At 50.7% G+C, this 23,309-nt stretch overlaps 2 protein-coding genes and 1 non-coding gene across 9 annotated transcripts; all 3 read left to right on the top strand.

Annotated features, from left to right (window-relative positions):
* Positions 1 to 1,836: 1,836 nt before the first annotated feature.
* VPS11 (VPS11 core subunit of CORVET and HOPS complexes) lies at positions 1,837 to 12,892 on the top strand. 5 transcript variants are annotated; one of them, XM_044919215.1, is made up of 16 exons: positions 1,837 to 2,035; positions 3,046 to 3,194; positions 3,497 to 3,632; positions 3,958 to 4,121; positions 4,926 to 5,173; positions 6,080 to 6,281; positions 6,695 to 6,831; positions 8,443 to 8,629; positions 9,270 to 9,416; positions 9,530 to 9,718; positions 9,819 to 9,980; positions 10,198 to 10,337; positions 10,423 to 10,625; positions 10,740 to 10,911; positions 12,046 to 12,268; positions 12,396 to 12,892. In XM_044919215.1, the coding sequence occupies exons 1-16, from the start codon at positions 1,849 to 1,851 to the stop codon at positions 12,558 to 12,560; spliced, it is 2,811 nt and encodes a 936-aa protein (XP_044775150.1). In that variant the 5' UTR covers positions 1,837 to 1,848; the 3' UTR covers positions 12,561 to 12,892. The 5 variants fall into 5 exon arrangements, with proteins under 5 accessions (XP_044775150.1, XP_021551982.1, XP_044775148.1 ...); XM_021696307.1 differs by having other exon boundaries at positions 6,680 to 6,831; XM_044919213.1 differs by having other exon boundaries at positions 6,680 to 6,843.
* TRNAK-UUU lies at positions 7,082 to 7,154 on the top strand. Its single transcript has one exon. It is a non-coding gene; the product is annotated as a tRNA-Lys (tRNA).
* A 2,078-nt stretch (positions 12,893 to 14,970) lies between the features above and the next one.
* Positions 14,971 to 22,990, top strand: HMBS (hydroxymethylbilane synthase). Of its 3 annotated transcripts, none has more exons than XM_021696584.1 (14): positions 14,971 to 15,138; positions 17,376 to 17,429; positions 17,765 to 17,837; positions 18,431 to 18,480; positions 19,232 to 19,287; positions 19,642 to 19,719; positions 19,907 to 19,984; positions 20,098 to 20,173; positions 21,208 to 21,321; positions 21,560 to 21,598; positions 21,829 to 21,948; positions 22,188 to 22,241; positions 22,383 to 22,469; positions 22,567 to 22,990. In XM_021696584.1, the coding sequence occupies exons 1-14, from the start codon at positions 15,106 to 15,108 to the stop codon at positions 22,738 to 22,740; spliced, it is 1,086 nt and encodes a 361-aa protein (XP_021552259.1). In that variant the 5' UTR covers positions 14,971 to 15,105; the 3' UTR covers positions 22,741 to 22,990. The 3 variants fall into 3 exon arrangements, with proteins under 3 accessions (XP_021552259.1, XP_044775665.1, XP_044775664.1); XM_044919729.1 differs by lacking the exon at positions 14,971 to 15,138 and adding an exon at positions 17,148 to 17,211 and having other exon boundaries at positions 17,380 to 17,429; XM_044919730.1 differs by lacking the exon at positions 21,829 to 21,948 and having other exon boundaries at positions 14,981 to 15,138.
* The last annotated feature ends 319 nt before the right edge of the window (positions 22,991 to 23,309 follow it).

Raw genomic sequence — 23,309 nt, 5'->3', positions numbered from 1 at the left:
CGTGGGGATCCGTGCTCAGCCCAGAGTCTTCTTGGGACTCACTCTCCCTCTCCCTCTGCTCCTCCCCCTGCTTGCATGCTCTCTCTAAATAAAAATAAAATCCTAAAAAAAAGACAATCCCCTTTACCTGTTTCACCCATCCTTCACCCCCTCTCCTCACATTGCTGCCTTTTTTTTTTTTTTTAATGTAAGCTCTGTGCCCAATGTTGGGCTTGAACTGATGACCCCAAGATCAAGAGTCGCATGCTCTACTGACTGAGCCAGCCGGGAACCCCCCACATTGCTTCTTTTAATGTATTTTATTCATAGTATTAACAAATGACATACACACACTATCCAAAAATTTTAATGAATGGTACAAAATATACTCAGCAGATGAAAGAGGGTCCAGTCTACTCCCCATTTGTGCTTCTGTCCATGGTTCAGATCCTGAAACTGTGACAGAGGAAAGAGGACTTCAGCTGGAAGTCAGAAAATCTATGTGCCTGGTGGTGAGTAGACAGTTTCTTCCTCTCACTTATCTCTTTAGCAAATGGGCACTACCTTTTCTGTCAACCGGATTGAGGAGAGGAGGGGGTAAGAGGAAAATCATCCACATTCATTCCTTCAACCAAACATGGAATATCTACCAACTCTGTTAGGCCTGGTTCCTGGTCAACAAAGCACAGCCCCCGCTCTCTGGGAACTCCAGCTGGTGGGAATAAAGAGAAAATATTCTGGAAATAAGCTGTGGGGGAGAGGGGTGCAAAACAAACCCCACAAATGCGAACCACATGGTCACTTTTTCACATGTCCATATTCTCTGAAAATGACTGTCACTCCTGTACACAGCTCCTTGTGACACCAAACTGTACACCTACAGTTTTCCATGTGAACAGTTGGTTTAGCCAGAGATGGAAATGGTGGGTGGCCATGGAATATCTTAGACGTTTGCCACTTGTTAAATCACTTAGCTCTCACAGCTGCCCCTTCCAGGCATTTTCCCTGTGTTCGGCTTATGTCCCATAGCCTCCCACTATAGAAAGGGAAAGAAAGCCCACGTTCTTGAGAGTTCCCGCACCATGAGTATTTCCTAGCTTCCTTAAGAAACATATTCTACGTGTCTACTTCATGCCACACACTCTGAAGAGGGACACAAAAACGAATGTAAGACACTGACTGTGGTTCGCAATCTGTATCCCGTGGCAAACACAAACTTCTAATTTTATTTCTCCGCTCCTACAGCTGAAAAGCCAGTTTCATATACCTTCATTCATTTATGCCTCAAAACAGCCCTGGGAGCTCAGGACGTAATATTCTTAAGCACAGTGGGGTACAATTCAGAAGGCGCAGGACATTCCTCATCTTTTTTTTTTTCTGTTGTTAGATTTTATTTATTTGAAAGAGCATGCAGGGGGAGGGGCAGAAGAGGGAGAGAGAATCTCAAGCAGACTGCGCTGAGCCCAGAGCCCCAGGCGGGGCTCTATTCCACGACCCTGAGATCAAGACCTGGGTAGAAATCAACAGTCGGACGCTTAACCCCCTGAGTCACCCAGGCGCCCTGATATTCCTCATCTTGATCCCTCATTGCCCATGCATTTAATAAGGGAGGAAACTGATGCTCAAAGAGGTGAAGGGTCCAGCACTCTGGAGCATTTTAGCCAGTTCCCGTACAGAGCCAGCAAATTGCCAACCCGAGTTGACGGGCTGGGAATCCTACCTCACGCGGCCACGCCCACCGCCCTGAGGAAGCTGTCACCCGGCCTTCAGGGCGCATGTGCAGTCAGGCTCCAGGAAGCTGTCCTGTCACGTGATACGTGCGCTCCTCTCACATGACCTCTCTCCCAGAGGCGGGGACCTTCGGCCAAAATGGCGGCCTACCTGCAGTGGCGGCGCTTCGTTTTCTTCGACAAGGAGCTGGTGAAGGAGCCGCTAGGCAATGATGGGGCTGCTCCCACGGCTGCACCTGCCTCCGGACCCGCTGTTTCCAAGTTCCTTTGCCTCCCTCCCGGCATCACTGTCTGCGACTCGGGCCGAGGGAGCCTAGTCTTTGGAGATATCCTTCCTCTGGAGCTGTCTGTTCCCTCCCCGGATCCCTGAAGAGATCCAGCTGGGATGGCATCTGTCGGGCAGAGGGGTTCGTGTTGCGTGCCACTTTCCTTTAGATGGGCGCCCAGTGCTCCTTCTGTGGCCTGAGGGAAGAAAGAAGGAAGTCCATTCTCTAACTTGTTGCCGACTGAGCAATCCTGAGCAAGTCATTTAATCTCTCTGGGCTTCAATTTACTTATCTGTGAAAGGGGTATGAAATATCAACTTGGCAAGGTTATTTTTTTTTTTAAAGATTTTATTTATTTATTTGACAGAGAGAGACACAGCGAGAGAGGGAACACAAGCAGGGGGAGCGGGAGAGGGAGAAGCAGGCTCCCCGCAGAGCAGGGAGCCCGATGCGGGACTCCATCCCAGGACCCTGGGATCATGACCTGAGCTGAAGGCAGTCGCTTAACCAACTGAGCCACCCAGGCGCCCCTTGGCAAGGTTATTTTTAAGATCAATCAAAACAATGGAGGCAAGTAGGCTTTACAAGATGAATGTGTAAGGTGTCATTATCTCCCCTGCCCAAATTGTGGGCAAGGAGATAAATGAGACCAGGAGTTTGCTGCTTTGTTCTTCATAGTGTTGCTACTAAACTCTGGCCTTCTTTTTCACTCTTTTAAAGATGGAGATTTTCCGGAGATGATATATGGGAAAATCCTCGAAAGTTTTTTTTTTTTTTTTGAAGATTTTATTTATTTGACAGAGAGAGAGGGAGAGCACAAGTAGGCAGAGAGGCAAGCAGAGGGTGAGGGAGAAGCAGGCTCCCCGCAGAGCAGAGAGCCCGATACGGGGCTCGATCCCAGGACCCTGGGATCATGACCTTAGCCGAAGGCAGACGCTTAACGACTGAGCCACCCAGGCGCCCCATCCTCGAAAGTTTTAAAGAGCTGAATGTATGTGAGTAGTTACCTGGGTTCTGATCTAAATATAAGTATCTCTCCTTGCAAAGGAGGCTCCTTGACTATTCTGCACATATGGAAGGCCAAATCTGGTTCTTGCCTCGCTCCCTACAGCTGACAGGCTTCCAAGCCTACAAACTGCGGGTGACACACCTGTACCAACTGAAGCAGCACAATATTTTGGCATCTGTTGGTGAAGATGAAGAAGGCATCAACCCCCTGGTGAGTCCTGGAAAGGAAGTGGGAAAGGACCAGAAGACTAGGAACGGTTGTTGGAGGGGACTAGCATTCACACATTTTTTTTTTTTTTAAGATTTTATTTATTTATTTGACAGAGAGAGACACAGCAAGAGAGGGAACACAAGCAGGGGGAGTGGGAGAGGGAGAAGCAGGCTTCCCCGTAGAGCAGGGAGCCCAATGTGGGGCTCGATCCCAGGACCCCAGGATCATGACCTGAGCCGAAGGCAGACGCTTAACGACGGAGCCACCCAGGTGCCCCTCACACATCTGAGGTCTGTTCACAGGTAAAGATCTGGAACCTGGAGAAGAGAGATGGTGGCAATCCACTCTGCACCCGAATCTTCCCTGCCATCCCAGGAACAGAGCCGACTGTTGTGTCTTGTTTGACTGTCCATGAAAATCTCAACTTTATGGCCATTGGTAAGCAGAAGGCAAAGCTAACACTCTGTGATTCTTTATAGATTTTCTTCAGAGTTGCTTTTGCAGCTTGTCTTTATTGTTTTAGTGAGATCACTTTGTACTGAACTCAGGCCTTTGAGATATTAAAGTTTGGAGTGGGAAAGCATTCAGTTTTGTTCTTTGAAAAAGAGTCCGTGAGTACCGATTTTTATGTTAACCATTGGAAAAGTTGAGTATGAGAAGAAAGCTTGTCACTTCCAACAAGTACCTCAAATGGTCTTTTTCCCCTTCTCTGCTTCCTGATCTTTTCAGCCTCAATGAAGTGCTGTTTCCTGCTCTCCTACAGGTTTCACAGATGGTAGTGTTACATTGAACAAAGGAGACATCACCCGGGACCGGCATAGCAAGACCCAGATTCTGCACAAGGGAAACTACCCTGTAACTGGGCTGGCCTTTCGCCAAGCGGGAAAGACCACTCATTTGTTTGTTGTGACAACTGAGAACGTTCAGGTATGAGTTAAGGGCAGGCGGGAAAGGGTTCTCCATTGCTCAGGGGCCTAGGGTAAGGAACTGACAAGAGAAGTAGGATTCTTAAGTTTTTCATCATGTAGCCTTGAGTCATTTGCCCTGAAATATTTTATTTCTTCACTTAAGAGATGAGGAAGAGTCAAAATTAGGAAAAGAACTAGGGCTTATAGTTAAAGACCTGAATTTTTTTCCTAGCTTGTTAAGTGACACTGGACAAGTTGCTTTACTTTGCTGGTTCCTGGTACTCTTCTTATTTCTAACAGCTTCTCTCAGGAATAGTCTTTTGGTAAAATAGTTCAAGCTTATTTTATTTCTCATGGTGTTAGGATTCCATTAGTAGGTAGTGATAGTACACACAGAGGAAGAAAATGTGTTCTCTGCTTGTATATATATGTATGTATTTTTAAAGGATTTATTTATTTGAGAGAGGGAGAGTACGCGTGTGCACGCATGGAGCATGAGTGGGGTGGAAGGGGCCGAGGGAGAGGGAGAAGCAGGGTCCCCACAGAGCAGGAAGCCCAACATGGGGCTCGATCCCAGGACCCCAGAATCATGACCTGAGCTGAAGGCAGACGCTCAACTGACTGAGCCACCCCGGGGCCACACCCCCTAGTTTATATATTTAATAGATGGGTGATGGTTAATGGACAAAGCAAGCAGCCAAGGAAAGTCTTAGGGTGCTACAAGTTAAAAAGCGAGAGAGCTAGTGTGGAGATGGGAATACCTTTGGGAAGGCTTAGATGCCCTCTCCTGAAAGGGAGCCTGTTAACCCCTTTCTTCTCGCAGTCCTATATCGTTTCTGGAAAGGACTACCCTCGTGTGGAGTTGGACACCCATGGTTGTGGCCTGCGCTGCTCAGCCCTAAGCGACCCTTCACAGGACCTGCAGTTCATAGTGGCCGGAGATGAATGTGTCTATTTGTACCAGCCTGATGAACGTGGGCCCTGCTTTGCCTTTGAGGGCCATAAACTCATCGCTCACTGGTTTAGAGGCTACCTTGTCATTGTGTCCCGTGACCGGAAGGTTTCTCCCAAGTAAGAACTCCAGGGAGAAGGGAAAGGGAGTAGGGCTGTCCTTGTTCCCCAGAATTCACATGATTTTAAAATCCTAAAATCCTAAAATACCTGGATCCTGTCAATCTCCTCCTTTGTTTTTTTTGAAGATTTTATTTATTTATTTGACAGAGAGACAGCGAGAGAGGGAACACAGGCAGGGGGTGTGGGAGAGGGAGAAGCAGGCTTCCTGCCGAGCAGGGAGCCCGATGTGGGGCTCGATCCCAGCACCCTGGGATCATGACCTGAGCCGAAGGCAGACGCTTAACGACTGAGCCACCCAGGCACCCCTCCTCCTTTGGTTTTATGTAGATTATGCTCACACCTAGATTCACTTGTAACGTTTTTACTGAAAAATGTATTTTTGCTATAGACATTTCGCTAAGCAGACCTGGTGCACCGCTTTTGGGGACCGCTTTTTGGTTTTTTTATTCTTCTGTCAAAATAAATTGGGTGGAGGAAAAAGGAAATGAGTACTAGAGAAGTTGGAAAGGGCTGAGAGGGCAGGACACAGTACTTTTATTCTGAGCCACCTAAAAGGGGCGGCAGGGTCTTCTGCATGAGGGAAGTGATCCCTGTCAATGTTAGTTTGTTTTCACTCAGCACTAAGCGCAGCGTCTCATTTTTACCAGGTGCTAATTACGTTAAATGAATGAGTGTTTGGACGTTCTTAATTTTTTAATCTATTGCTTACGTAAATCATAGGATCCTGAAGGGTAAGATCTCTTCCTACAACTGCCGGCGCAATGTCGCACTTACGGAATATGCTGCTAGAGGGGCCAAAGGGTGGTTTGTTCGGGGCGGAGTGTGCAGCACCAAAGCTGGGATATAAGGGGTTGCTGAGACAGAGCTGGTACAAATATCTGGTGCTTTTTCTTTTCCACACAGGTCAGAGTTTACCAGTAGGGACTCCCAGAGCTCCGACAAGCAGATTCTCAACATCTATGACCTGTGCAACAAGTTCATAGCCTATAGCGCCGTCTTTGAGGATGTAGTGGATGTGCTCGCTGAGTGGGGCTCCCTGTACGTGCTGACGCGGGATGGGCGGGTCCACGCACTGCAGGAGAAGGACACACAGACCAAGCTGGAGGCAAGGCCACCAGGTTCCCAGAGCTGGCCATAGGCACCCAGACACAGCTGTAGGAATAGGCTCCCTAAGTCACCTTGGCCAGGGTGTTTCCTTCCCTTTGGGGCACAGCCTTACCCAGATCTCTTCGGGTAGAATTACAAGGTAAATGGTCTGGGATGAGGTCTTAGAGGAAGATAACGGCTAGGAGCCTGGGTCCACTCTCAGGGTCCGCTCTGTCTGCCAAGAGCCTCGCGAGGTAAGGCGATGTTGGTCTTGGGGGTATCTGAGAGGTCTTGCCCAGTCTGGAATCTAGGCAGATCAGAACTCCAGGACTGTGTGGCTTGTGTGTTCTACGTGCATTCTGGGAAGGTGTCTTCTCTGAATGGCTTCTACCAATCTTCTGATTTTTCCCTTTCCAGATGCTGTTTAAGAAGAACCTATTTGAGATGGCCATTAACCTGGCCAAGAGCCAGCACCTGGACAGTGATGGGTTGGCCCAGATCTTCATGCAGTATGGGGACCATCTCTACAGCAAGGGCAACCACGATGGGGCTGTTCAGCAGTATATCCGGTCAGTCTTGGGGCGCTTTCGGGTGTAGCTCTGCATGCAGCCAGATAGGCTAACCCTGGGCTTTGGTGAGGGGAGCAGACTCCACCAGGAACCACCCTTTCTTTCTGCAGGAGCTGTAATGGCCTGAGTGAGAAGACAGTATACTTAATTGCAAAGGGTTAAATATTACATGACCAAGATACAATTGAGCCGATGAGTACCTCTTGTTTTAAACTTCAGCCTGGCCTTTGTTCATATTCATTTTGGGGGCATCCGGCTGGCTCAGTTGGTAGAGCATTTGACTTTTGATCTCAGGGTCGTGAGTTCAAGCCCCATGTTGGGCATATAGCTTAGTTAAAAAAAAAAAATTCGTTTTGATCTGATTCTTTTTTTTTTTTATCTTTTTTTTTTTTTTTTTTTTAAAGATTTTATTTATTTATTTGACAGAGACATAGTGAGAGCAGGAACACAAGCAGGGGGAGTGGGAGAAGGAGAAGCAGGCTTCCCGCGGAGCAGGGAGCCCGATGCGGGACTCGATCCCAGGACCCCGGGATCATGACCCGAGCCGAAGGCAGACGCTCAACGACTGAGCCACCCAGGCGCCCTTGATCTGATTCTTTTAAAAGAAAAGGGTATTCATCTCTTGGCTTGCACAGTTTCTTCCTTTGGTACTAATTCTTGGAATTTCCTGCTCTAATAAGGGGTTGTGGGAACCTGTCTAGCTCCTTTCCCTACCTCTTTAGAATTCCTGTTTTCAGCCAAGTTTAAGAATCAGTGCTCTCGGGGTGCCTGGGTGGCTCAGTCGTTAAGTATCTGCCTTTGGCTCAGTTCATGATCCCGGGGTCCTGGGATCGAGCCCCGAATCGGGCTCCCTGCTCAGCGGGAAGCCTGCTTCTCCCTCCCCCACTACCCCTGCTTGTGTTCCCTCTCTTGCTGTGTCTCTCTCTGTCAAATAAATAAAAAATCTTTAAAAAAAAAAAGAATCAGTGCTCTGGAGCCTTGCTTCTCACAAGGTCTGCAGTCCAGTAGCATTGATACCGTCTGGGTCTTTGTTAGAAATACAGATTCAGGGGGCGCCTGGGTGGCTCAGTTGGTTAAGCGACTGCCTTCGGCTCAGGTCATGATCCTGGAGTCCCGGGATCGAGTCCCACATCGGGCTCCCTGCTCAGCAGGGAGTCTGCTTCTCCCTCTGAGCCTCCCCCCTCTCATGTGCTCTCTCTCTCTCTCTCAAATAAATAAATAAAATCTTTAAAAAAAAAAAAAAAAAAGAAAGAAATACAGACTCAGGGGCGCCTGGGTGGCTCAGTTGGTTAAGCGACTGCCTTCGGCTCAGGTCATGATCCTGGAGTCCCGGGATCGAGTCCCGCATCGGGCTCCCTGCTCGGCAGGGAGCCTGCTTCTCCCTCTGACCCTCCCCCCTCTCATGTGCTCTCTGTCTCTCTCATTCTCTCTGTCTCAAATAAATAAATAAAATCTTTAAAAAAAAAAAAAAAGAAATACAGACTCAGGCCTCACCCCAGGCCTACCGACACAGAATTTACATTTTAAGAAGATCTGCAAGTGATTCCTATGCACATGAAAGTTTGGGAAGTACACTGACCCAGATACTATCTGATGCACGTGTCTCTCCAGAACCATTGGAAAGTTGGAGCCGTCCTATGTGATCCGCAAGTTTCTGGATGCCCAGCGCATCCACAACCTGACCGCCTACCTGCAGACCCTGCACCGGCAGTCCCTGGCCAATGCCGACCATACCACCCTGCTGCTCAACTGCTATACCAAGCTCAAGGACAGCTCGAAGCTAGAGGAGTTCATCAAGGTGCAGGGTGGTGGTAGTGGGCGATTCCCCAAGGGTCCCACTGAGTATGAGGTCACTCCACCAGGGCTTGCCCCTCAGCAGATGCAGGGAGAGGAAAGAGCTGATCTTATCTGGGGACCAGGACCCTCTGGTCTATAAACTGGGAAGAGGAACAGCCTTTCCTCCTAGTTCTCTCCTATCTCCCCTCTTGTTTTATGATGCTTGAACTTCCCATAGTGTCTAAGCTCAGGGAATTAACATTGGGAGGCCCCTGGGTCCCCGAGGAGTCCCTGAAATAGTAGGGGCAGAGGAAGACTTTAGCTCTTAGAGACTTTCTGAGAAGCAGGAGGACATCATGTTCTGAAACCATGAAGTTTATTTACTTTATTTTATTTATTTATTTATTTTTAGTCTCCACCATCCTAGCGTCGACTTTATTATCATCTTAAGAATCTGGGGGCGCCTGGCTGGCTCAGTCAGTAGAGCATGTGACTCTTGATCTCCGGGTCAGGAGCTCAAGCCCCACATTAGGCCTAGAGCTTACTTTAAAAAAAAAAAAAAAAAAAACAAGAAGAATCTGGTCTTAGAATCAGATGCATGTTTCCTCTCCCTTCCCCAGCCCTATTTCTGTGAATGATTTTGTCTGATGTCTCCCTGGCAGACAAAGAGTGAGAGTGAAGTCCACTTCGATGTGGAGACGGCCATCAAGGTCCTCCGGCAGGCTGGCTACTACTCCCATGCCCTCTACTTGGCTGAGAACCATGCACATCACGAGTGGTACTTAAAGATCCAGCTAGAGGACATCAAGGTAAGTGAGACAGAGACCTGTTCTTTTTCTAGGACATTCTCGGGATGATGATGAGTGCTTCCTGGTGGGTGAGGCTGGAGCACACGCTTCTTCTGCGCTTTACTTCTGCACAGAATTATCAGGAAGCCCTACGGTATATCGGCAAGCTGCCTTTCGAGCAGGCCGAGAGCAACATGAAACGCTATGGCAAGATCCTCATGCACCATATACCAGAGCAGACGACCCAGTTGCTGAAGGGACTCTGTACGGACTATCGGCCTAGCCTCGAAGGCCGAGGCGATCGGGAGACTCTGGGCTGCAGGGTGAGACCTCAGGGAGAATGGCTTTTGGACAGTGGGGATCACCTCAGGGGCCTCAAGGGTACCACACCCATTCCTCCTCCCTCCTCCCTCACCATCCCAGGCCAACTCGGAGGAGTTCATCCCCATCTTCGCCAACAACCCTCGAGAGTTGAAAGCTTTCCTGGAACACATGAGTGAAGTCCAGCCGGACTCACCGCAGGGCATCTATGACACGCTTCTGGAGCTGCGGCTGCAGAACTGGGCCCACGAGAAGGATCCACAGGTGAGGCCTGGCAAATCTGGGGGAGATGCTGGGGAAAAGACCATTCTTTCACCTTCTGTGGTTGCTTTTTGCCGCCTTCTTTAGGTCGGTAACACCTCACCCCTGGGAGCTAAGTGGTCCCCCGTGAAGAGGCGGTTGAAGAGGCAGTTGATGTGCCTTGTCCTGGAGACCCTGTGATTTTGCTCTTCTGGCCAGCAGCTCTTTCCTCCTTCCCTAGGTCAAAGAGAAGCTGCACGCAGAGGCCATCTCCCTGCTGAAGAGCGGCCGCTTTTGCGACGTCTTTGACAAGGCCCTGGTCCTCTGCCAGATGCATGACTTCCAGGATGGGGTCCTTTACCTCTACGAACAGGGGAAGCTGTAAGATGGGGGGGGTCTTCCGGGAAGGGGGGAGGATGCGGATTTCCGGGGGCGGCCGCTGAGCTGTGCCGCGGCCCGGCCCCAGGTTCCAGCAGATCATGCACTACCACGTGCAGCACGAGCAGTACCGGCAGGTGGTGGCCGTGTGCGAGCGCCACGGGGAGCAGGAGCCCTGCCTGTGGGAGCAGGCGCTCAGCTACTTCGCCCGGAAGGAGGAGGACTGCAAGGAGTACGTGGCAGCTGTGCTCAAGCACATTGAGAACAAGAACCTCATGCCACCCCTACTAGGTACTTGAGAGGCCGTGGTAGCAGGCGGCCGACCCCTTGGGGGCAGGGGCTCTGCCATTCCATCCAGGGGATGCCCCTTGCTTCATTGTCTCGTTTCCTTCTCGACCCAATCAGTGGTGCAGACGCTGGCCCACAACTCCACAGCCACCCTGTCTGTCATCCGGGATTACCTGGTCCAAAAACTGCAGAAACAGAGCCAGCAGATCGCACAGGACGAGCTCCGGGTGCGGCGGTACCGAGAGGAGACCACCCGCATCCGCCAGGAGATCCAGGAGCTCAAGGCGAGGTACGTGGCAACTGGATACGTACAGAGGTCCAGGGGATGACCTTGTTCTTCACCGGCTGGCACTAAATACTTTTCGTAGAGGGTTAGATGGAGCATGTTCAGACATTTCTTTCTTAAAGATCAGAGAACGGTATATTCCGTAGATCATGGTTTATTGGGCTTTGGAGAATGTTATCTTGTGCCAGGTACTTTTCTTTCTGTAGGAATCTATGTTTTACTTTTCCTAAACAGACATCTAAGTTGTGGTTGGAAGCCATCCAGAAGTAAAAAAACTTTGCTTTAGAAGATACAGAAAGTGGATAATTTAGAAGTATTTATACTATATATTAATCTACTTTTAAATTTTAATTTGCCCTTAACTTTATAAAATATTTATTAGAGAAGAACAGTTTCTTCATCCCACAAATACTTACTGAGCCCCTTTTATGTCTCAAGCACTGTTCTTAACAACACAGACAAAAAGCCCTGCTGTATGGAGCTTACGACGTAGAGATAGAAACACATTGAATAAGCAAAATATTATGTTAGATGGTGATAGGGTCTAAGGAGAAAATGAGTTCAGGAAGGGGAGTAGGGTGCAGAGCGTGTGTATGTTCTTGTGTATAAGGTGGCCAGGAAAGGCCTCACTGGAAGGGTCACATCTGAGTAAAGACCTGAAAGACCGGTATAAGCTCCCAGTTCTGGAACGACTGAGTCTCGGGGGTGGAAGGCACAGCACAGGGAGCAGGGTCAGTGGTTGGTAACAGCACTGTGTGACGACAGGCGGTAGCCACACTCGTGGTGGGCACAGCAGAGCACGGACTCGTCAGTCAGGTGTTGTACACCTGAAACTAACATGACCTACGTCAGCTATACTTCAAGTAAAAAAAAAAAAAAAAGATATGAAGGACAATTTAGTGGTAGTTGTGAAAACTGGAAGCATTAGTTGGCCTTGCAGGGAGTGTGCGCTGAGACTCACTGCAGGCCCAAGGCGGGTGTCCTCTTTTGACTCCCTGTTGGTGACAAGGGCAGGGCCTTGCAGTCCCTTCCAGGGACCTCTCTCTCCTCCTCGACTCCAGCCGCGTTCTCTCTGCACCCGGCTCTTGGCTCTGCCCACACTCTTTGTCCCTCCTTTCTGGTCTCCCTTGCCTGCAGTCCGAAGATCTTCCAGAAGACCAAGTGCAGCATCTGTAACAGTGCCTTGGAGTTGCCCTCAGTCCACTTCCTCTGCGGCCACTCCTTCCACCAACACTGCTTTGAGAGTTACTCAGAAAGTGATGCCGACTGCCCCACCTGCCTCCCTGAAAACCGGAAGGTCATGGATATGATCCGGGCCCAGGAACAGAAACGCGATCTGCACGATCAGTTCCAGCACCAGGTGGGCGTGAGCGCGTGGGTAACTGTCCCACGCACCGAGCCTCACGGGACCATTAGCTGGTTTTCTTCCCTCCTCACTGAGGACAGGAGACCTGCAGTTCTGATTCTTCTCTCCTCTTTCCCTGCAGCTCAAGTGCTCCAGCGATAGCTTCTCTGTGATTGCGGACTACTTTGGCCGAGGTGTTTTCAACAAATTAACTCTGCTGACCGACCCTCCTGCGGCCCGGCTGACTGCAAGCCTGGAGGCCGGGCTGCAGCGGGACCTGCTCATGCACTCCAGGAGGGGCACTTAAGCAGCTTGGGGGGAGGGGTGTGAGTGGCGGTGCAGCAGTGGAGACCCGGGGGACGCAGGCAGAGCAGACGTGCCCAGGACTCCACCCTGATCTGATGCCATAGCCCTCAGGCGTAAAAGGGACTTTCTTTTTCTCCCTCCTCCTTTGGCCAGGCCGCCATTCCTCCTGTTGACTTTTTGAGCAGTGTGGATCATTCCAGACCAGCGGGGGAGGGCACCTCAGCAACCTCTGAGTATGAACAATAGCTGCTTTATTCTCTATCCAAGAGCACCAGGCTGTGCTTGGGTCCTTGCTCCCAGAGTCTATAAATAAAAGAATATAATAGTTTGGCAGTTGAAGGGTTTATTCTGGGGACTTCATGGTGATTCTTAGCTGTGCAAAATGTACTTTTCCTCTGCCCTGGAAGAACTCCACTTCCTTTCCTACACAGTTCCTTGAAGACCATGTTGACAGGACCTCATTCCAGTAATGGATGGGGCCTGTGGGCACCTAGTAGATTTTGATTTACTGAAGAACCTCAGTACCTTTCTGCTCCAAGAGCAGCCTGGATCAAGGCCCCCAAAACAGCACCTGCTCTGCAATCTGGCTGGTCTCTATGGCTCTTGTTTGCACAACGTATTCAAGCAGAAGGCAGACTCTGGTGGGGATCCTGGGGTTTAGGCCTGCCTTCACGATGGTAGATTGGTGTCTTGCTGGATTTAGTACCAGATGATAAACAGGATAAAGGGGCCTTTACTAAAACATTTTTTTTTACCTCTTCTTCAAAGTTGCAAGCTGAAGTTTGTGTTGCTAGGTGTCTGCCTATTATTTGGGTTACACTGCCTGTCAGAAAATTGCTCTGGGGCACCTGAGTAGCTCAGTTGGTTAAGCATCCGACTCTTGGTTTCAGCTCAGATCTTGATCTCAGGGTTATGAGTTCAAACCCTGCATTGTGCTCCAAGCCCAGCATGGAGCCTACCTAAAAAAATTTTTAAAAGGAAAATTGCTCCTGTGGGGTTGCTTAGCCCAAGAAAGTAACTTGGACATTGTGCTTTAGGTAGTATTTAGGAGAGAGAGTAGACTATATTTATCGTGGCTAAAAATACAGACTTTGGGTCAGCTGACCCAAGTTTGAATCCTAGTTTGGGGCATCTCTTAACCTCCTCTGAGCCTGTTTCTTCATCTGTACGTCAGGAATGAGAACACCTTCCTTGTACAGCTGTTACAAAGGCTGAAGGAGCAAATGGGTGTCTAGTTCTTTTTTTTTTTTTTTTTTAAGATTTTATTTATTTATTTGACAGACACACAGCGAGAGAGGGAACACAAGCAGGGGGAGCGGGAGAGGGAGAAGCAGGCTTCCCGCCAAGCAGGGAGCCCGATTCGGGGCTCGATCCCAGGACCCTGGGATCATGACCTGAGCCGAAGGCAGATGCTTAACGACTGAGCCACCCAGGTGCCCCGGGTGTCTAGTTCTTTTGATAGTGGTTAGCACGTGGGTGCTCAATACATGGTTATTAGTACCGTTAGTGGATAAAGCACTTTTCCTAACACACTTGTTCCCACTAACATGATGCGTTGGCATTCGCACTTCAGTTATTTGTCTTTAGGCATGACCTTTGATCTCTGAACCAGTTTCCTCAATTAAAAAGTAGGAATGTTGCCTACTTCAGGGTTGTAGCAGAGCTAAGTTTTAACGGAGCCAGGGAAGCTCCACATAAGTTGCAGTAATTGCTTGTGCCACAGCTAAGGGGATAAAGCTGTAGAATTCTGGGTTGCCAACTTTCTGGAGCATCCTATGTGGAGGTGTCGAATCCAGCCAAAGGAAAGTGGACGTGGCTCAAGGACGCTTTACTTCCAACGCAGCATTTTAGGGTTAATACTTTTCCTCTTGGGCAGAGCTAACTTTGGCTTGACTATCCCTTTGGGTGGTGGTCGGGGGACTGCAGAATTTGCTCTGTGGGTGAATCTGGGGAGCAAATCTTAGTCATTGACCATCATTATTCTTGATTCAAAACGAGGTGTATGTAAAAAAAAAAAAGAACAGTAAGGCCCGGGGGCGCCTGGGTGGCTCAGTTGGTTAAGCGACTGCCTTCGGCTCAGGTCATGATCCTGGAGTCCCTGGATCGAGTCCCACATCGGGCTCCCTGCTCGGCAGGGAGTCTGCTTCTCCCTCTGACCCTCCCCCTTCTCATGTGCTTGCTCTCTCTCATTCTCTCTCTCTCAAATAAATAAATAAAATCTTTAGAAAAAAAAAAAAAAAAAAAAGAACAGTAAGGCCCGGGTCTCAAGCCAGGAAGACTGGGGCGGACGGGAACCCAGCGTCCCCACCAGCCCGGCGGAGTAGGGGCGGTAACAGAGAGTAAGGTCGTCTCTGTCTCAACGTTCCAATTCCCGCCCCGAGGGTGGTCCTCCCCGAGGGCGGGTGCCGGAAGTGACGCAGAGCGCTGAGTCTGCGGCAGCAGGAGGAGCTCGGACCCGCGTGCACCCGCTGGCCGGGCCCTCCGGCTCCCCCGGCTCCCGGGGGGACCTCGGCGGCAGCCCCCTGACCTACCTCCCGAGCACAGCCATGTCTGGCAACGGCAACGGGGCCGCAACGGCGGTGAGTACTGAGCCGGGGACTCTCGTAACTTCGGCGTTCCGGACTGGCGGCACAACGATTGGCTCCAGGTTGCCACCCTCCGTCGTCTATTGGTCGGAGCGACTATCCGTCTTTTTTTTTTTTTTTTTGGTCATAACAGTTTTTAAAGGGCCAGTAGCTGGTTGCTCTTAGAAAGGACAGGGGAACTGAGTGAGCGGTGGGGGCGGGGTTAAGAGTGGAGGGATTGTCTGGAACGAAACCCCCATCCCTGCCGGGGATCTGGGTGGGGTTCCGCCGTGCCTGGCATCCACGGCCCTAGATTTAATGACCCAGCCCAGGAAAGTTCGTCTCCACCAGACAAGGCGCTGTTCCCGGGATCCTTTCACACGAGACAGGGCCGAGACGGGATTCGGCCACCTTGGGAATATGTCCCACTTTGGATCCCAAATCCTCCAACTGCACACAAACATCTTGAAAGTGCGCCTTCTCCCTTTTTTCCTTTTAGCGGTCACCCAGCCCCAGCCTACTCTCAAGGTCCCCAACTGAGACACACCTTTGCTTTTTCCCTTTTAGCCGTCACCCAGCCCCAGCCTACTGTCAAGGTCCCCAACTGAGACACACGCCTTTGGATTACTATGGTGGGTGGGGCGCCACCCTTGAGTCTTGTCCCTAGCTCGCCGCCCGAGCTCTGGGCTTGTGTAGATGCAAACTACAGCCAGTGGGGGCCTCTGCCAGCGCGAGATAAGAAAGAGATGGGGCAGCTGCTTATCTCCCGACGTCCAGCCTGCTGGCGAGGAGAGGGATTTTTTGCCATTACAGACACTCTTGAGCACTGGACTAGGAGTAGGAAAATCTGGATTCTGGCTCCAGCTCTTTTCCCATTATTAGCTGTGTGACTCTGGGCAAGTCATTTCACTTCTCAGTTGCTTCTGTAACATGGTTCCAGAGATACCTGCCCTGTCTACCCGATAGGGTTTTCATGAAGATTAAAAGCAATAGTTCCAGTATGTACATGTTCAATAAATATTTTTTTAATGGAATAAAATAGGCTGTGCACAATTGATGCAATTAAGGGATTGTGTGAACCTAGCAGTTTCTAGGACCTTAGATTCCTTTCTGTGGGCTCCCAGTGGCTCAGAATTTTAGTGGCCATGTTTAGCATTTTAGGCCTGGCCTAATTTGCTCAGGGTCCCTAGGGTTTATTTATGGGAGAACTGATAGCAGTGCAGTAGACTAGGGTCCAGGAGCAGCCAGCTGTCACATCCTCCCAACAACAGAGGACCCAGAGACTTGCCTGCAAAACAACTCCATGGGATGAAGATCTCAGAATAGGGAAAGGTGACATTATGTACAGTGGCTACTGATCTAGAAAGAGATAGGACCTCAGACTGAGGAACGCAGTTCTCCCTGCGTGGCACTGAACACTTTTGTCCAGCGTGCCCTGGCTAGGAGGAAGAGGTTTGTCCCTTTGAGTTCCTAGCTTGGTCAACGACGTTCCGCTATTTCTGGTTGGTGAGACCAGAGGCGGCACTCTAGGGGAATGGACGTTAGGCAGCTTAGCCTTTTAAGTCTCGTAGAACATCTGAGGCAGAAAATACTGGAGTCGCAACCTCTTCATTTTATAGATGAACAGATCATGCTGAGAGGCTGTGCTAAAGGTCAGCCTGCCAAGAGGCTGAGCAGGACTCTCCATAGGATCTGTTGACCGCAGTCCTTTATATGTGCATTCCCGCCGGGTTAGGGGATCCCTGCTGTGGCAGCTGTGGGGTTGCGTTGGCATCCAGGTGACAGCACACCAGTGCCTGCCGTATTGTGGATACTGAACTTGTCCTCGGTGACTCAGCGCACGTTCTCTTGTGGCCCCAGCTGCCCTGCCCCTGTCTGCTGGGGGACCCACCCTCCCTGTAGCCAGGCTGATGGGCCTTATCTCTTTACACACCCGGCTCTGTGCAGCACTCCCCCAGCCTTAGCCAGGATGGGCCTCCGGGCGCAGTGTCCAGTTATTAAAGCAAGAGCAACGGCGGGTCCTGCTAGCGCTTCCCTCAGGTCTCTGTTTCTCTGAATCTGTGAGGAGGGCAGAAGGTATTGAGGAAGGTAAAGGGACCAGTCCTGGAGGATTTCCCCACATCAAGGCTCAGCAGGCCGCAGGCCAGGGGCTGAGGTTCTTTTCTTCCAAGCCACTGATTCTGGTTCTTGGACTAGGTGTTGAGGAACACGAGGAACAGAGGGGACTGTGACTTGGGGATTTTTTTCTGCAGGAAGAAAACGGCCCAAAGATGAGAGTGATTCGTGTGGGTACCCGAAAGAGCCAGGTGAGTACGGTTACTGGGCAGAGGAAGTTTGTGGGAAGAGTTCTGTGCTCACGGTATCACAAGTTGGGGGGCCCAGAGGGTTAGTTCCCAGGACCTCGGAAATGGAAGATAAATGGTGTGGCTGGGTGTTAAATCCCATAAAGAATGGCATGTTGCATTCTGTGGAGAGAGTCTGAGCAAGCTGTTGGGGTGCAGAGAGCTCCCGGACCAGATCCCTCTCCTTCCTAGGTGGGCATTCAAGTTCCAGTTCCTTCAGTATGTCCCTAACCCTGTGAGGGTGTGAGCTCAGGGCAGTGCCAGGGGAGGATAGGACTAATCGGAATGTTTGTCCCCAGCTGGCTCGCATACAGACAGACAGTGTGGTGGCAATGCTGAAAGCCTTCTACCCAGGTCTGCAGTTCGAAATTGGTGAGTTTTCTGGACAGGACGGGAAGCTAATGGGAAGAAGCTCTTCCCCACCTGGTTGGGGTTGGGCGGGGCGCAAACACAGCATTTCTGGCTTTCCCTAGGCTCAAAGCTTCATCCCATTGCCTCCAATATTTTTTTTTTTTTAAAAAGATTGTATTTATTTATTTGACATGAGAGAGAGAGCGCACAAGCAGGGGGAGCGGCAGGCAGAGGGAGAGGGAGAAGCAGGCCCACCCGCAGAGCAGGGGATCATGACCCCAGGATCATGACCTGAGCTGAAGGCAGACGCTTAACCAACTGAGCCATGCAGGCGCCCCGCCTCTGAGAATTCTTGGCTGTCCCCAGTTTGGAGGGCCATTTCTTCCTCTGAATACTTCCAGCTCTTGACTCGCTGGGCCAGCCTGGCATTTAACATTTTCTGCTTTGGGTCTTTTTATCGGTGTCTAGTCTTCCTGCTAGCTCATTACATTCCCAGAAGGCAGGGATTGGGGTGTATGTGCCTCTGTATCCACTAGAAGTCTTAGCACAGTGCTGGGCTCAGGAGGGGCTCAGGAAATGCTGATCAATGAGCACCTGATTGGTTCTCTCCTCAGTTGCTATGTCCACCACAGGGGACAAGATTCTTGATACTGCGCTCTCTAAGGTAACATATTCCCCCCGAATCCTTTTCCCTCCCTCCTCTTTCCTCCCCCCAAGAGATTCACTGTGGGGCTCTTTCTTTTTTCTTTTTATTTTTCTATTATTATTTTTAAAGATTTTATTTATTTATTTATTTATTTTTATTTATTTTTTAAGATTTTATTTATTTGACAGAGAGAGACACAGCGAGAGAGGGAACACAAGCAGGGGGGAGTGGGAGAGGGAGAAGCAGGCCTCCCGCGGAGCAGAGAGCCCGATGCGGGGCTCGATCCCAGGACCCTGGGACCATGACCTGAGCTGAAGGCAGACTCTTAACGACTGAGCCACCCAGGCGCCCCAAGATTTTATTTATTTGAGAGAGAGAGACAGTGCGAGAGAGAGAGCACACAAGGGAAAGGCAGAGGCAGAGGGAGAAGCAGGTTCCCCGCTCAGCACAGAGCCCGATGCAGGGCTCAATCCCAGGACCCGGGGATCATGACCTGAGCGGAAGGCAGACACTTAACCAAGTGAGCCACCCAAGCGCCCCTTATTTTTTATTTTTAAAGACTTTATTTATTTATTTGAAGTGGGGGGAGGGAGGGAGCACAGTGGGTGGGGATGGCAGAGGGAGAGGGAGAAGCAGACTTCCTCCCTGAGCAGAGAGCCCAACATGGGGCTCGATCCCAGGACCCTGGGATCATTACCCGAGCTGAAGGCAGCCACTTAACCGACTGAGCCACCCAGGCGCCCCTCTGAGGCTCTTTCTTGACTGGCAGATTGGAGAGAAGAGCCTGTTTACCAAGGAGCTGGAACACGCACTGGAGAAGAATGAGTAAGTGAAACACAGTTCTTACTCATCTCTTGCTAGGACCCCTGTGCACATCAGACCTGGTTATCAGCTAGACCATGGGGCTTCAACCTTTGGGTAGGCTAGAGGGAGGCTCATATGTGGGTTTCTCAGGCCTCAGAAAAGGAGAGTGTCCTGGTTCTGAGCCATCTGGCTGCCTGGAAGGCAGGATTGGCTGGGGGAGGGGGACAGAAGGGAGGGTGCAGGGCTCAGGGTCCTGAGGTCCTGGCAGGCCCGCTTCCTAGCAGACCACTGACGTACAGGCGGGCATAGGTGGAGGAGGGGTGGGGGCCTGCTGCTATTATTCCTTCTCCTTGCCTCCCTCTTCCGTCTCTCTAGAGTGGACCTGGTTGTTCACTCCCTGAAGGACCTGCCCACCGTGCTTCCCCCTGGCTTCACCATTGGAGCTGTCTGCAAGTAAGAACCGTGCAAGTCGGGCATGGGCAGGTGGAGGCATCCTGTTAACCTCTGCTTTTCCCTCTGGGACTCTGCCCTCTGCCTCTAGGGAACCGAGAACATGCCAGTTAGTTGGTTATGGAGAGAGCCTGGAAGTGACCTGCACTGAGATCTCTTCCTCATTCTTTGACTTTCCCTCTGTCTCCAGGCGGGAGAACCCCTATGATGCTGTTGTCTTTCACCCAAAATTTGTTGGGAAAACCTTAGAAACCTTGCCAGAGAAGAGGTGAGTGGGGCCTGGATAGGCATCCTGGTGGGACATGCACAGAAGGTGGAGGGCTGGGAGGAAGAGGAGGAAATCTTGGGTTAAATCTCACTTTAAACCCTGTCTCTGAGCAGTGTGGTGGGAACCAGCTCCCTGCGGAGAGCGGCCCAGCTGCAGAGAAAGTTCCCACACCTGGAGTTCAAGAGCATTGTATCCTTTCTGAGGAGGGAGGGGGCAGTAGCCAAGGAGGAAGGCGGGGTCCAGAGGGTCCAGGGAGTCATGAGAGCGAAAGGAGCTTCCAGAGGAAGTGGACACGGGCCAACGGAATGTCTGTCCTCCAGTGTCTGCCCTATTCATCCATCCACCCATCCATCCATCCATTCATAATCCTTTCATATTTTCTTAGCCCCAGGCCAGTGCCTGGCACTAGGGATAATGGTGAGCAAGACCAACGTTGTCCTTGCTTATAGAGTTTTACATTTTTGTTCTGGAGACAAATGAGCATTGATAATACAGAGTAATACTAAACAGTGATTACTTGGGAAGGGGGAAAGGTGGAGGGTGCTTCCATTTTTATTTCATGTTCTATTATATTTTGATATTCGAAACATATCCAATGTTTTATAAAGCTAATTTTCAAAATAGTATGTGTTAAGCACTCCCGTGCACAAAGTAGGGAATTCTCTGGAAGCTTCTAGCTGGAACATCTATAAGCACAGACTTGGGGGTCAGGGAATGCTTCTCAGAGGTCTTGTAACCTTGGGCAAGTTAGTTAACTTCTCTGTATCATTTTCCTCATCTGTAAAATGGAAATAATTAGACCTACCTCACTGGGTTGTGAAAATTAAATAGGAGTATGTAAAGCACTTTATTTTATTTTATATTTTTAAGGATTTTATTTATTTGCCAGAGAGAGAGAAAGAAAGAAAAAGCACAGCAGGGGGAGAAGCAGGCTTCCCACCGAGCAGGGATCCCGTCACGGGGCTCCATCCCAGGGCCCTGGGATCATGACCTGAGCTGAAGGCAGACTCTTAGCCGACTGAGCCACCCGGGCGTCCCTGTAAAGCACTTTCAATCAGTGTCTGGTGTGTAGCCATCAAGTGTGAGTAATTAAGTTAATGTTAGCTGTAATCGGTAAGCAGAAGAGCAGAGGGGAGCTGTTAGATACAGAAAGGCTCAGGCAGGGGGAGCAGTGTGAGGTTCCAGACTGCCCAGTGCTTGTGGTCCTTAGCATCCCTGCACAGCGGGGAAACCTCAACACGCGGCTGCGGAAGCTGGATGAACTGCAGGAGTTCAGTGCCATCATCCTGGCCGCTGCTGGCCTGCAGCGCATGGGTTGGCAGCACCGGGTGGGGCAGGTAGGGGCTGTCCCTGATCCGTCCCGTTAACCTTCCTCCTTTTCCTGCCTGTATTCTCTTTCCGAACATCCTGCTTCTAACGGTATAGGCTGGACATGGGCCCCAGGCTGGGAAGATGGGGGGTCAAAGGCCAGACTCCCACTAGGCTTTCTGTGTGATAGGGAAGCCCCCTCTCACTACTGTCTGCTTTCAGGCACCCCCATCTTCACCCTTCTGACTGTCTGTTCTGCCCCTGCAGATCCTACACCCAGAGGAATGCATGTATGCTGTGGGTCAGGTATGTTTGACCAGGGAAGCCCTTTCTTTTGTTCTCAACCAAAAAGCCGGTCTCATAACCTTCTGCATCTCCTTCTCCCGGCATAAACATTTCTAAGGAGGGGCAGGCCTTGGGAGGCTTCTGGGCTAAAAGGGATCCTGGGGAGCAGGTGGAGGTGGGCTGGTTCCCGTCCTTACCTCCATTGGTTGGGGAAAGATTAGGCCTGATGTCTTAGGCTGTTTTTCCATCAGGGGGCCCTGGGCGTGGAAGTCCGAGCCAGTGACCAGGACATGCTGGATCTGGTGGGTGTGTTGCATGATCCGGAGACTCTGCTTCGCTGCATTGCTGAGCGAGCCTTCCTGAGGCACCTGGTAGGATCCATGTTCCACCTGTGGAGGGGTGGGGACTTGAGTTGGGAATAGTCGACGGGAGATTTCTCATATTAATGCTCTTATTTAGAGGTAACTCATTCTTGAATGTATGGACAGGACCCAGGTCTGGGCCCCTGCCTCTGTTTCCGTTATGTCTTCAGGGGTGTCTCTATCTCTGCGGGCTCTGGCCACACGGTGGTGGTGAGTCCCTGGTTCACAGGGAGAACTTCTCATTGCAGGAAGGAGGCTGCAGTGTGCCCGTGGCAGTCCATACAGCTATGAAGGATGGGCAAGTAAGCAGGGGAGGGTGGGTGGGAAGGCAGGTAAGGGAGCACCGTGACGTGTTCCTGTGCCTCTCGAGTTGCCCGCAAAAAGAGCCCAGTTACTAAGCAGTTCTCTCAGAATATGCTGAGGTAACCCGTTTCCTTTGCCAGCTGTACCTGACTGGAGGAGTCTGGAGTCTAGACGGCTCAGATAGCATGCAAGAGACCATGCAGGCCACCATCCGTGTCACTGCCCAGGTGCCAAAGCTGGAGAGTGAGGGAGAGGGTGAGAAACGAACCTGCCTTTTACCTCCTTTTTCGTGCTCACCAGATCCCACCTCCTTCCCTCACCTAGCACGAAGATGGTCCCGAGGATGATCCACAGCTGGTGGGGATCACTGCGCGGAGTATTCCACGAGAAGCCCAGCTGGCTGCTGAGAACCTGGGCATCAGCTTGGCCAGTTTGTTGCTGAACAAAGGAGCCAAGAACATACTGGATGTTGCCCGGCAGCTTAACGATGCCCACTAACTGGTCTGTGGGGCGCAGGTGCCTGGGTCCAATTGTCCAGTGCCTACCTCCCAGCCCTCAGTGCCCCATCCTCACTGCTACCTGGTGAGTGATTCCCCCAGGGATTGAACTGCAAGGGCAGAGACTTACCTCACTTTGGGGCTGTGGGGAGTGCCTTGCCTCTGCGGTAGGTGGGGGTTTCATCTCTTTAGAGAAAAAGTTCAAGCCACGGCCTTTGAATGTAACCACCTCAACTAATAAACCAGCTCTGAAGGTGACTTTGTTTTTGGTGAGGTTGCAGGAAAGATAAGGACAGACACAAAGCCTGTACTCTTTACTTCAGAGGCCGGGACCTCTGTGCAAAGTTCTCCTGGAATGTTCTTTGTTCCTGCCACAGCAGTTCTCATTTCAAACAACAAACGGTCTCCCAGGAAAGAGCGGTGATCGGAGAAACCTAGGACTTGCCCCTCTCCAGCTAACCCGTATGGATATTCGATAGGTGGGCCATGTATCAGAGTCACCCCCACCCCCCGACCCCCACCCCCTCAGGATAGGAGTCTACAAAGTCAGTGCTACAACTGTTACAGAAT

This window comes from Neomonachus schauinslandi, chromosome 11 (genome assembly GCF_002201575.2).
Source record: "Neomonachus schauinslandi chromosome 11, ASM220157v2, whole genome shotgun sequence".
NCBI lineage: Eukaryota > Metazoa > Chordata > Mammalia > Carnivora > Phocidae > Neomonachus > Neomonachus schauinslandi.
This window is presented reverse-complemented; position numbering and strand designations above follow the sequence as displayed.

Excerpts from the sequence above, each read along its gene's own strand:
- VPS11 (XM_044919213.1), top strand. The coding sequence starts at position 1,849 with ATGGCGGCCTACCTGCAGTGGCGGCGCTTCGTTTTCTTCGACAAGGAG. Across the intron at positions 3,633-3,957 it reads TCTCAACTTTATGGCCATTG|GTTTCACAGATGGTAGTGTT; the intron begins GTAAGCAGAAGG and ends GCTCTCCTACAG. Across the intron at positions 12,269-12,395 it reads ACGATCAGTTCCAGCACCAG|CTCAAGTGCTCCAGCGATAG; the intron begins GTGGGCGTGAGC and ends CTTTCCCTGCAG.
- HMBS (XM_021696584.1), top strand. The coding sequence starts at position 15,106 with ATGTCTGGCAACGGCAACGGGGCCGCAACGGCG. Across the intron at positions 19,985-20,097 it reads GAAACCTTGCCAGAGAAGAG|TGTGGTGGGAACCAGCTCCC; the intron begins GTGAGTGGGGCC and ends GTCTCTGAGCAG. Across the intron at positions 22,242-22,382 it reads CAGCTATGAAGGATGGGCAA|CTGTACCTGACTGGAGGAGT; the intron begins GTAAGCAGGGGA and ends TTCCTTTGCCAG.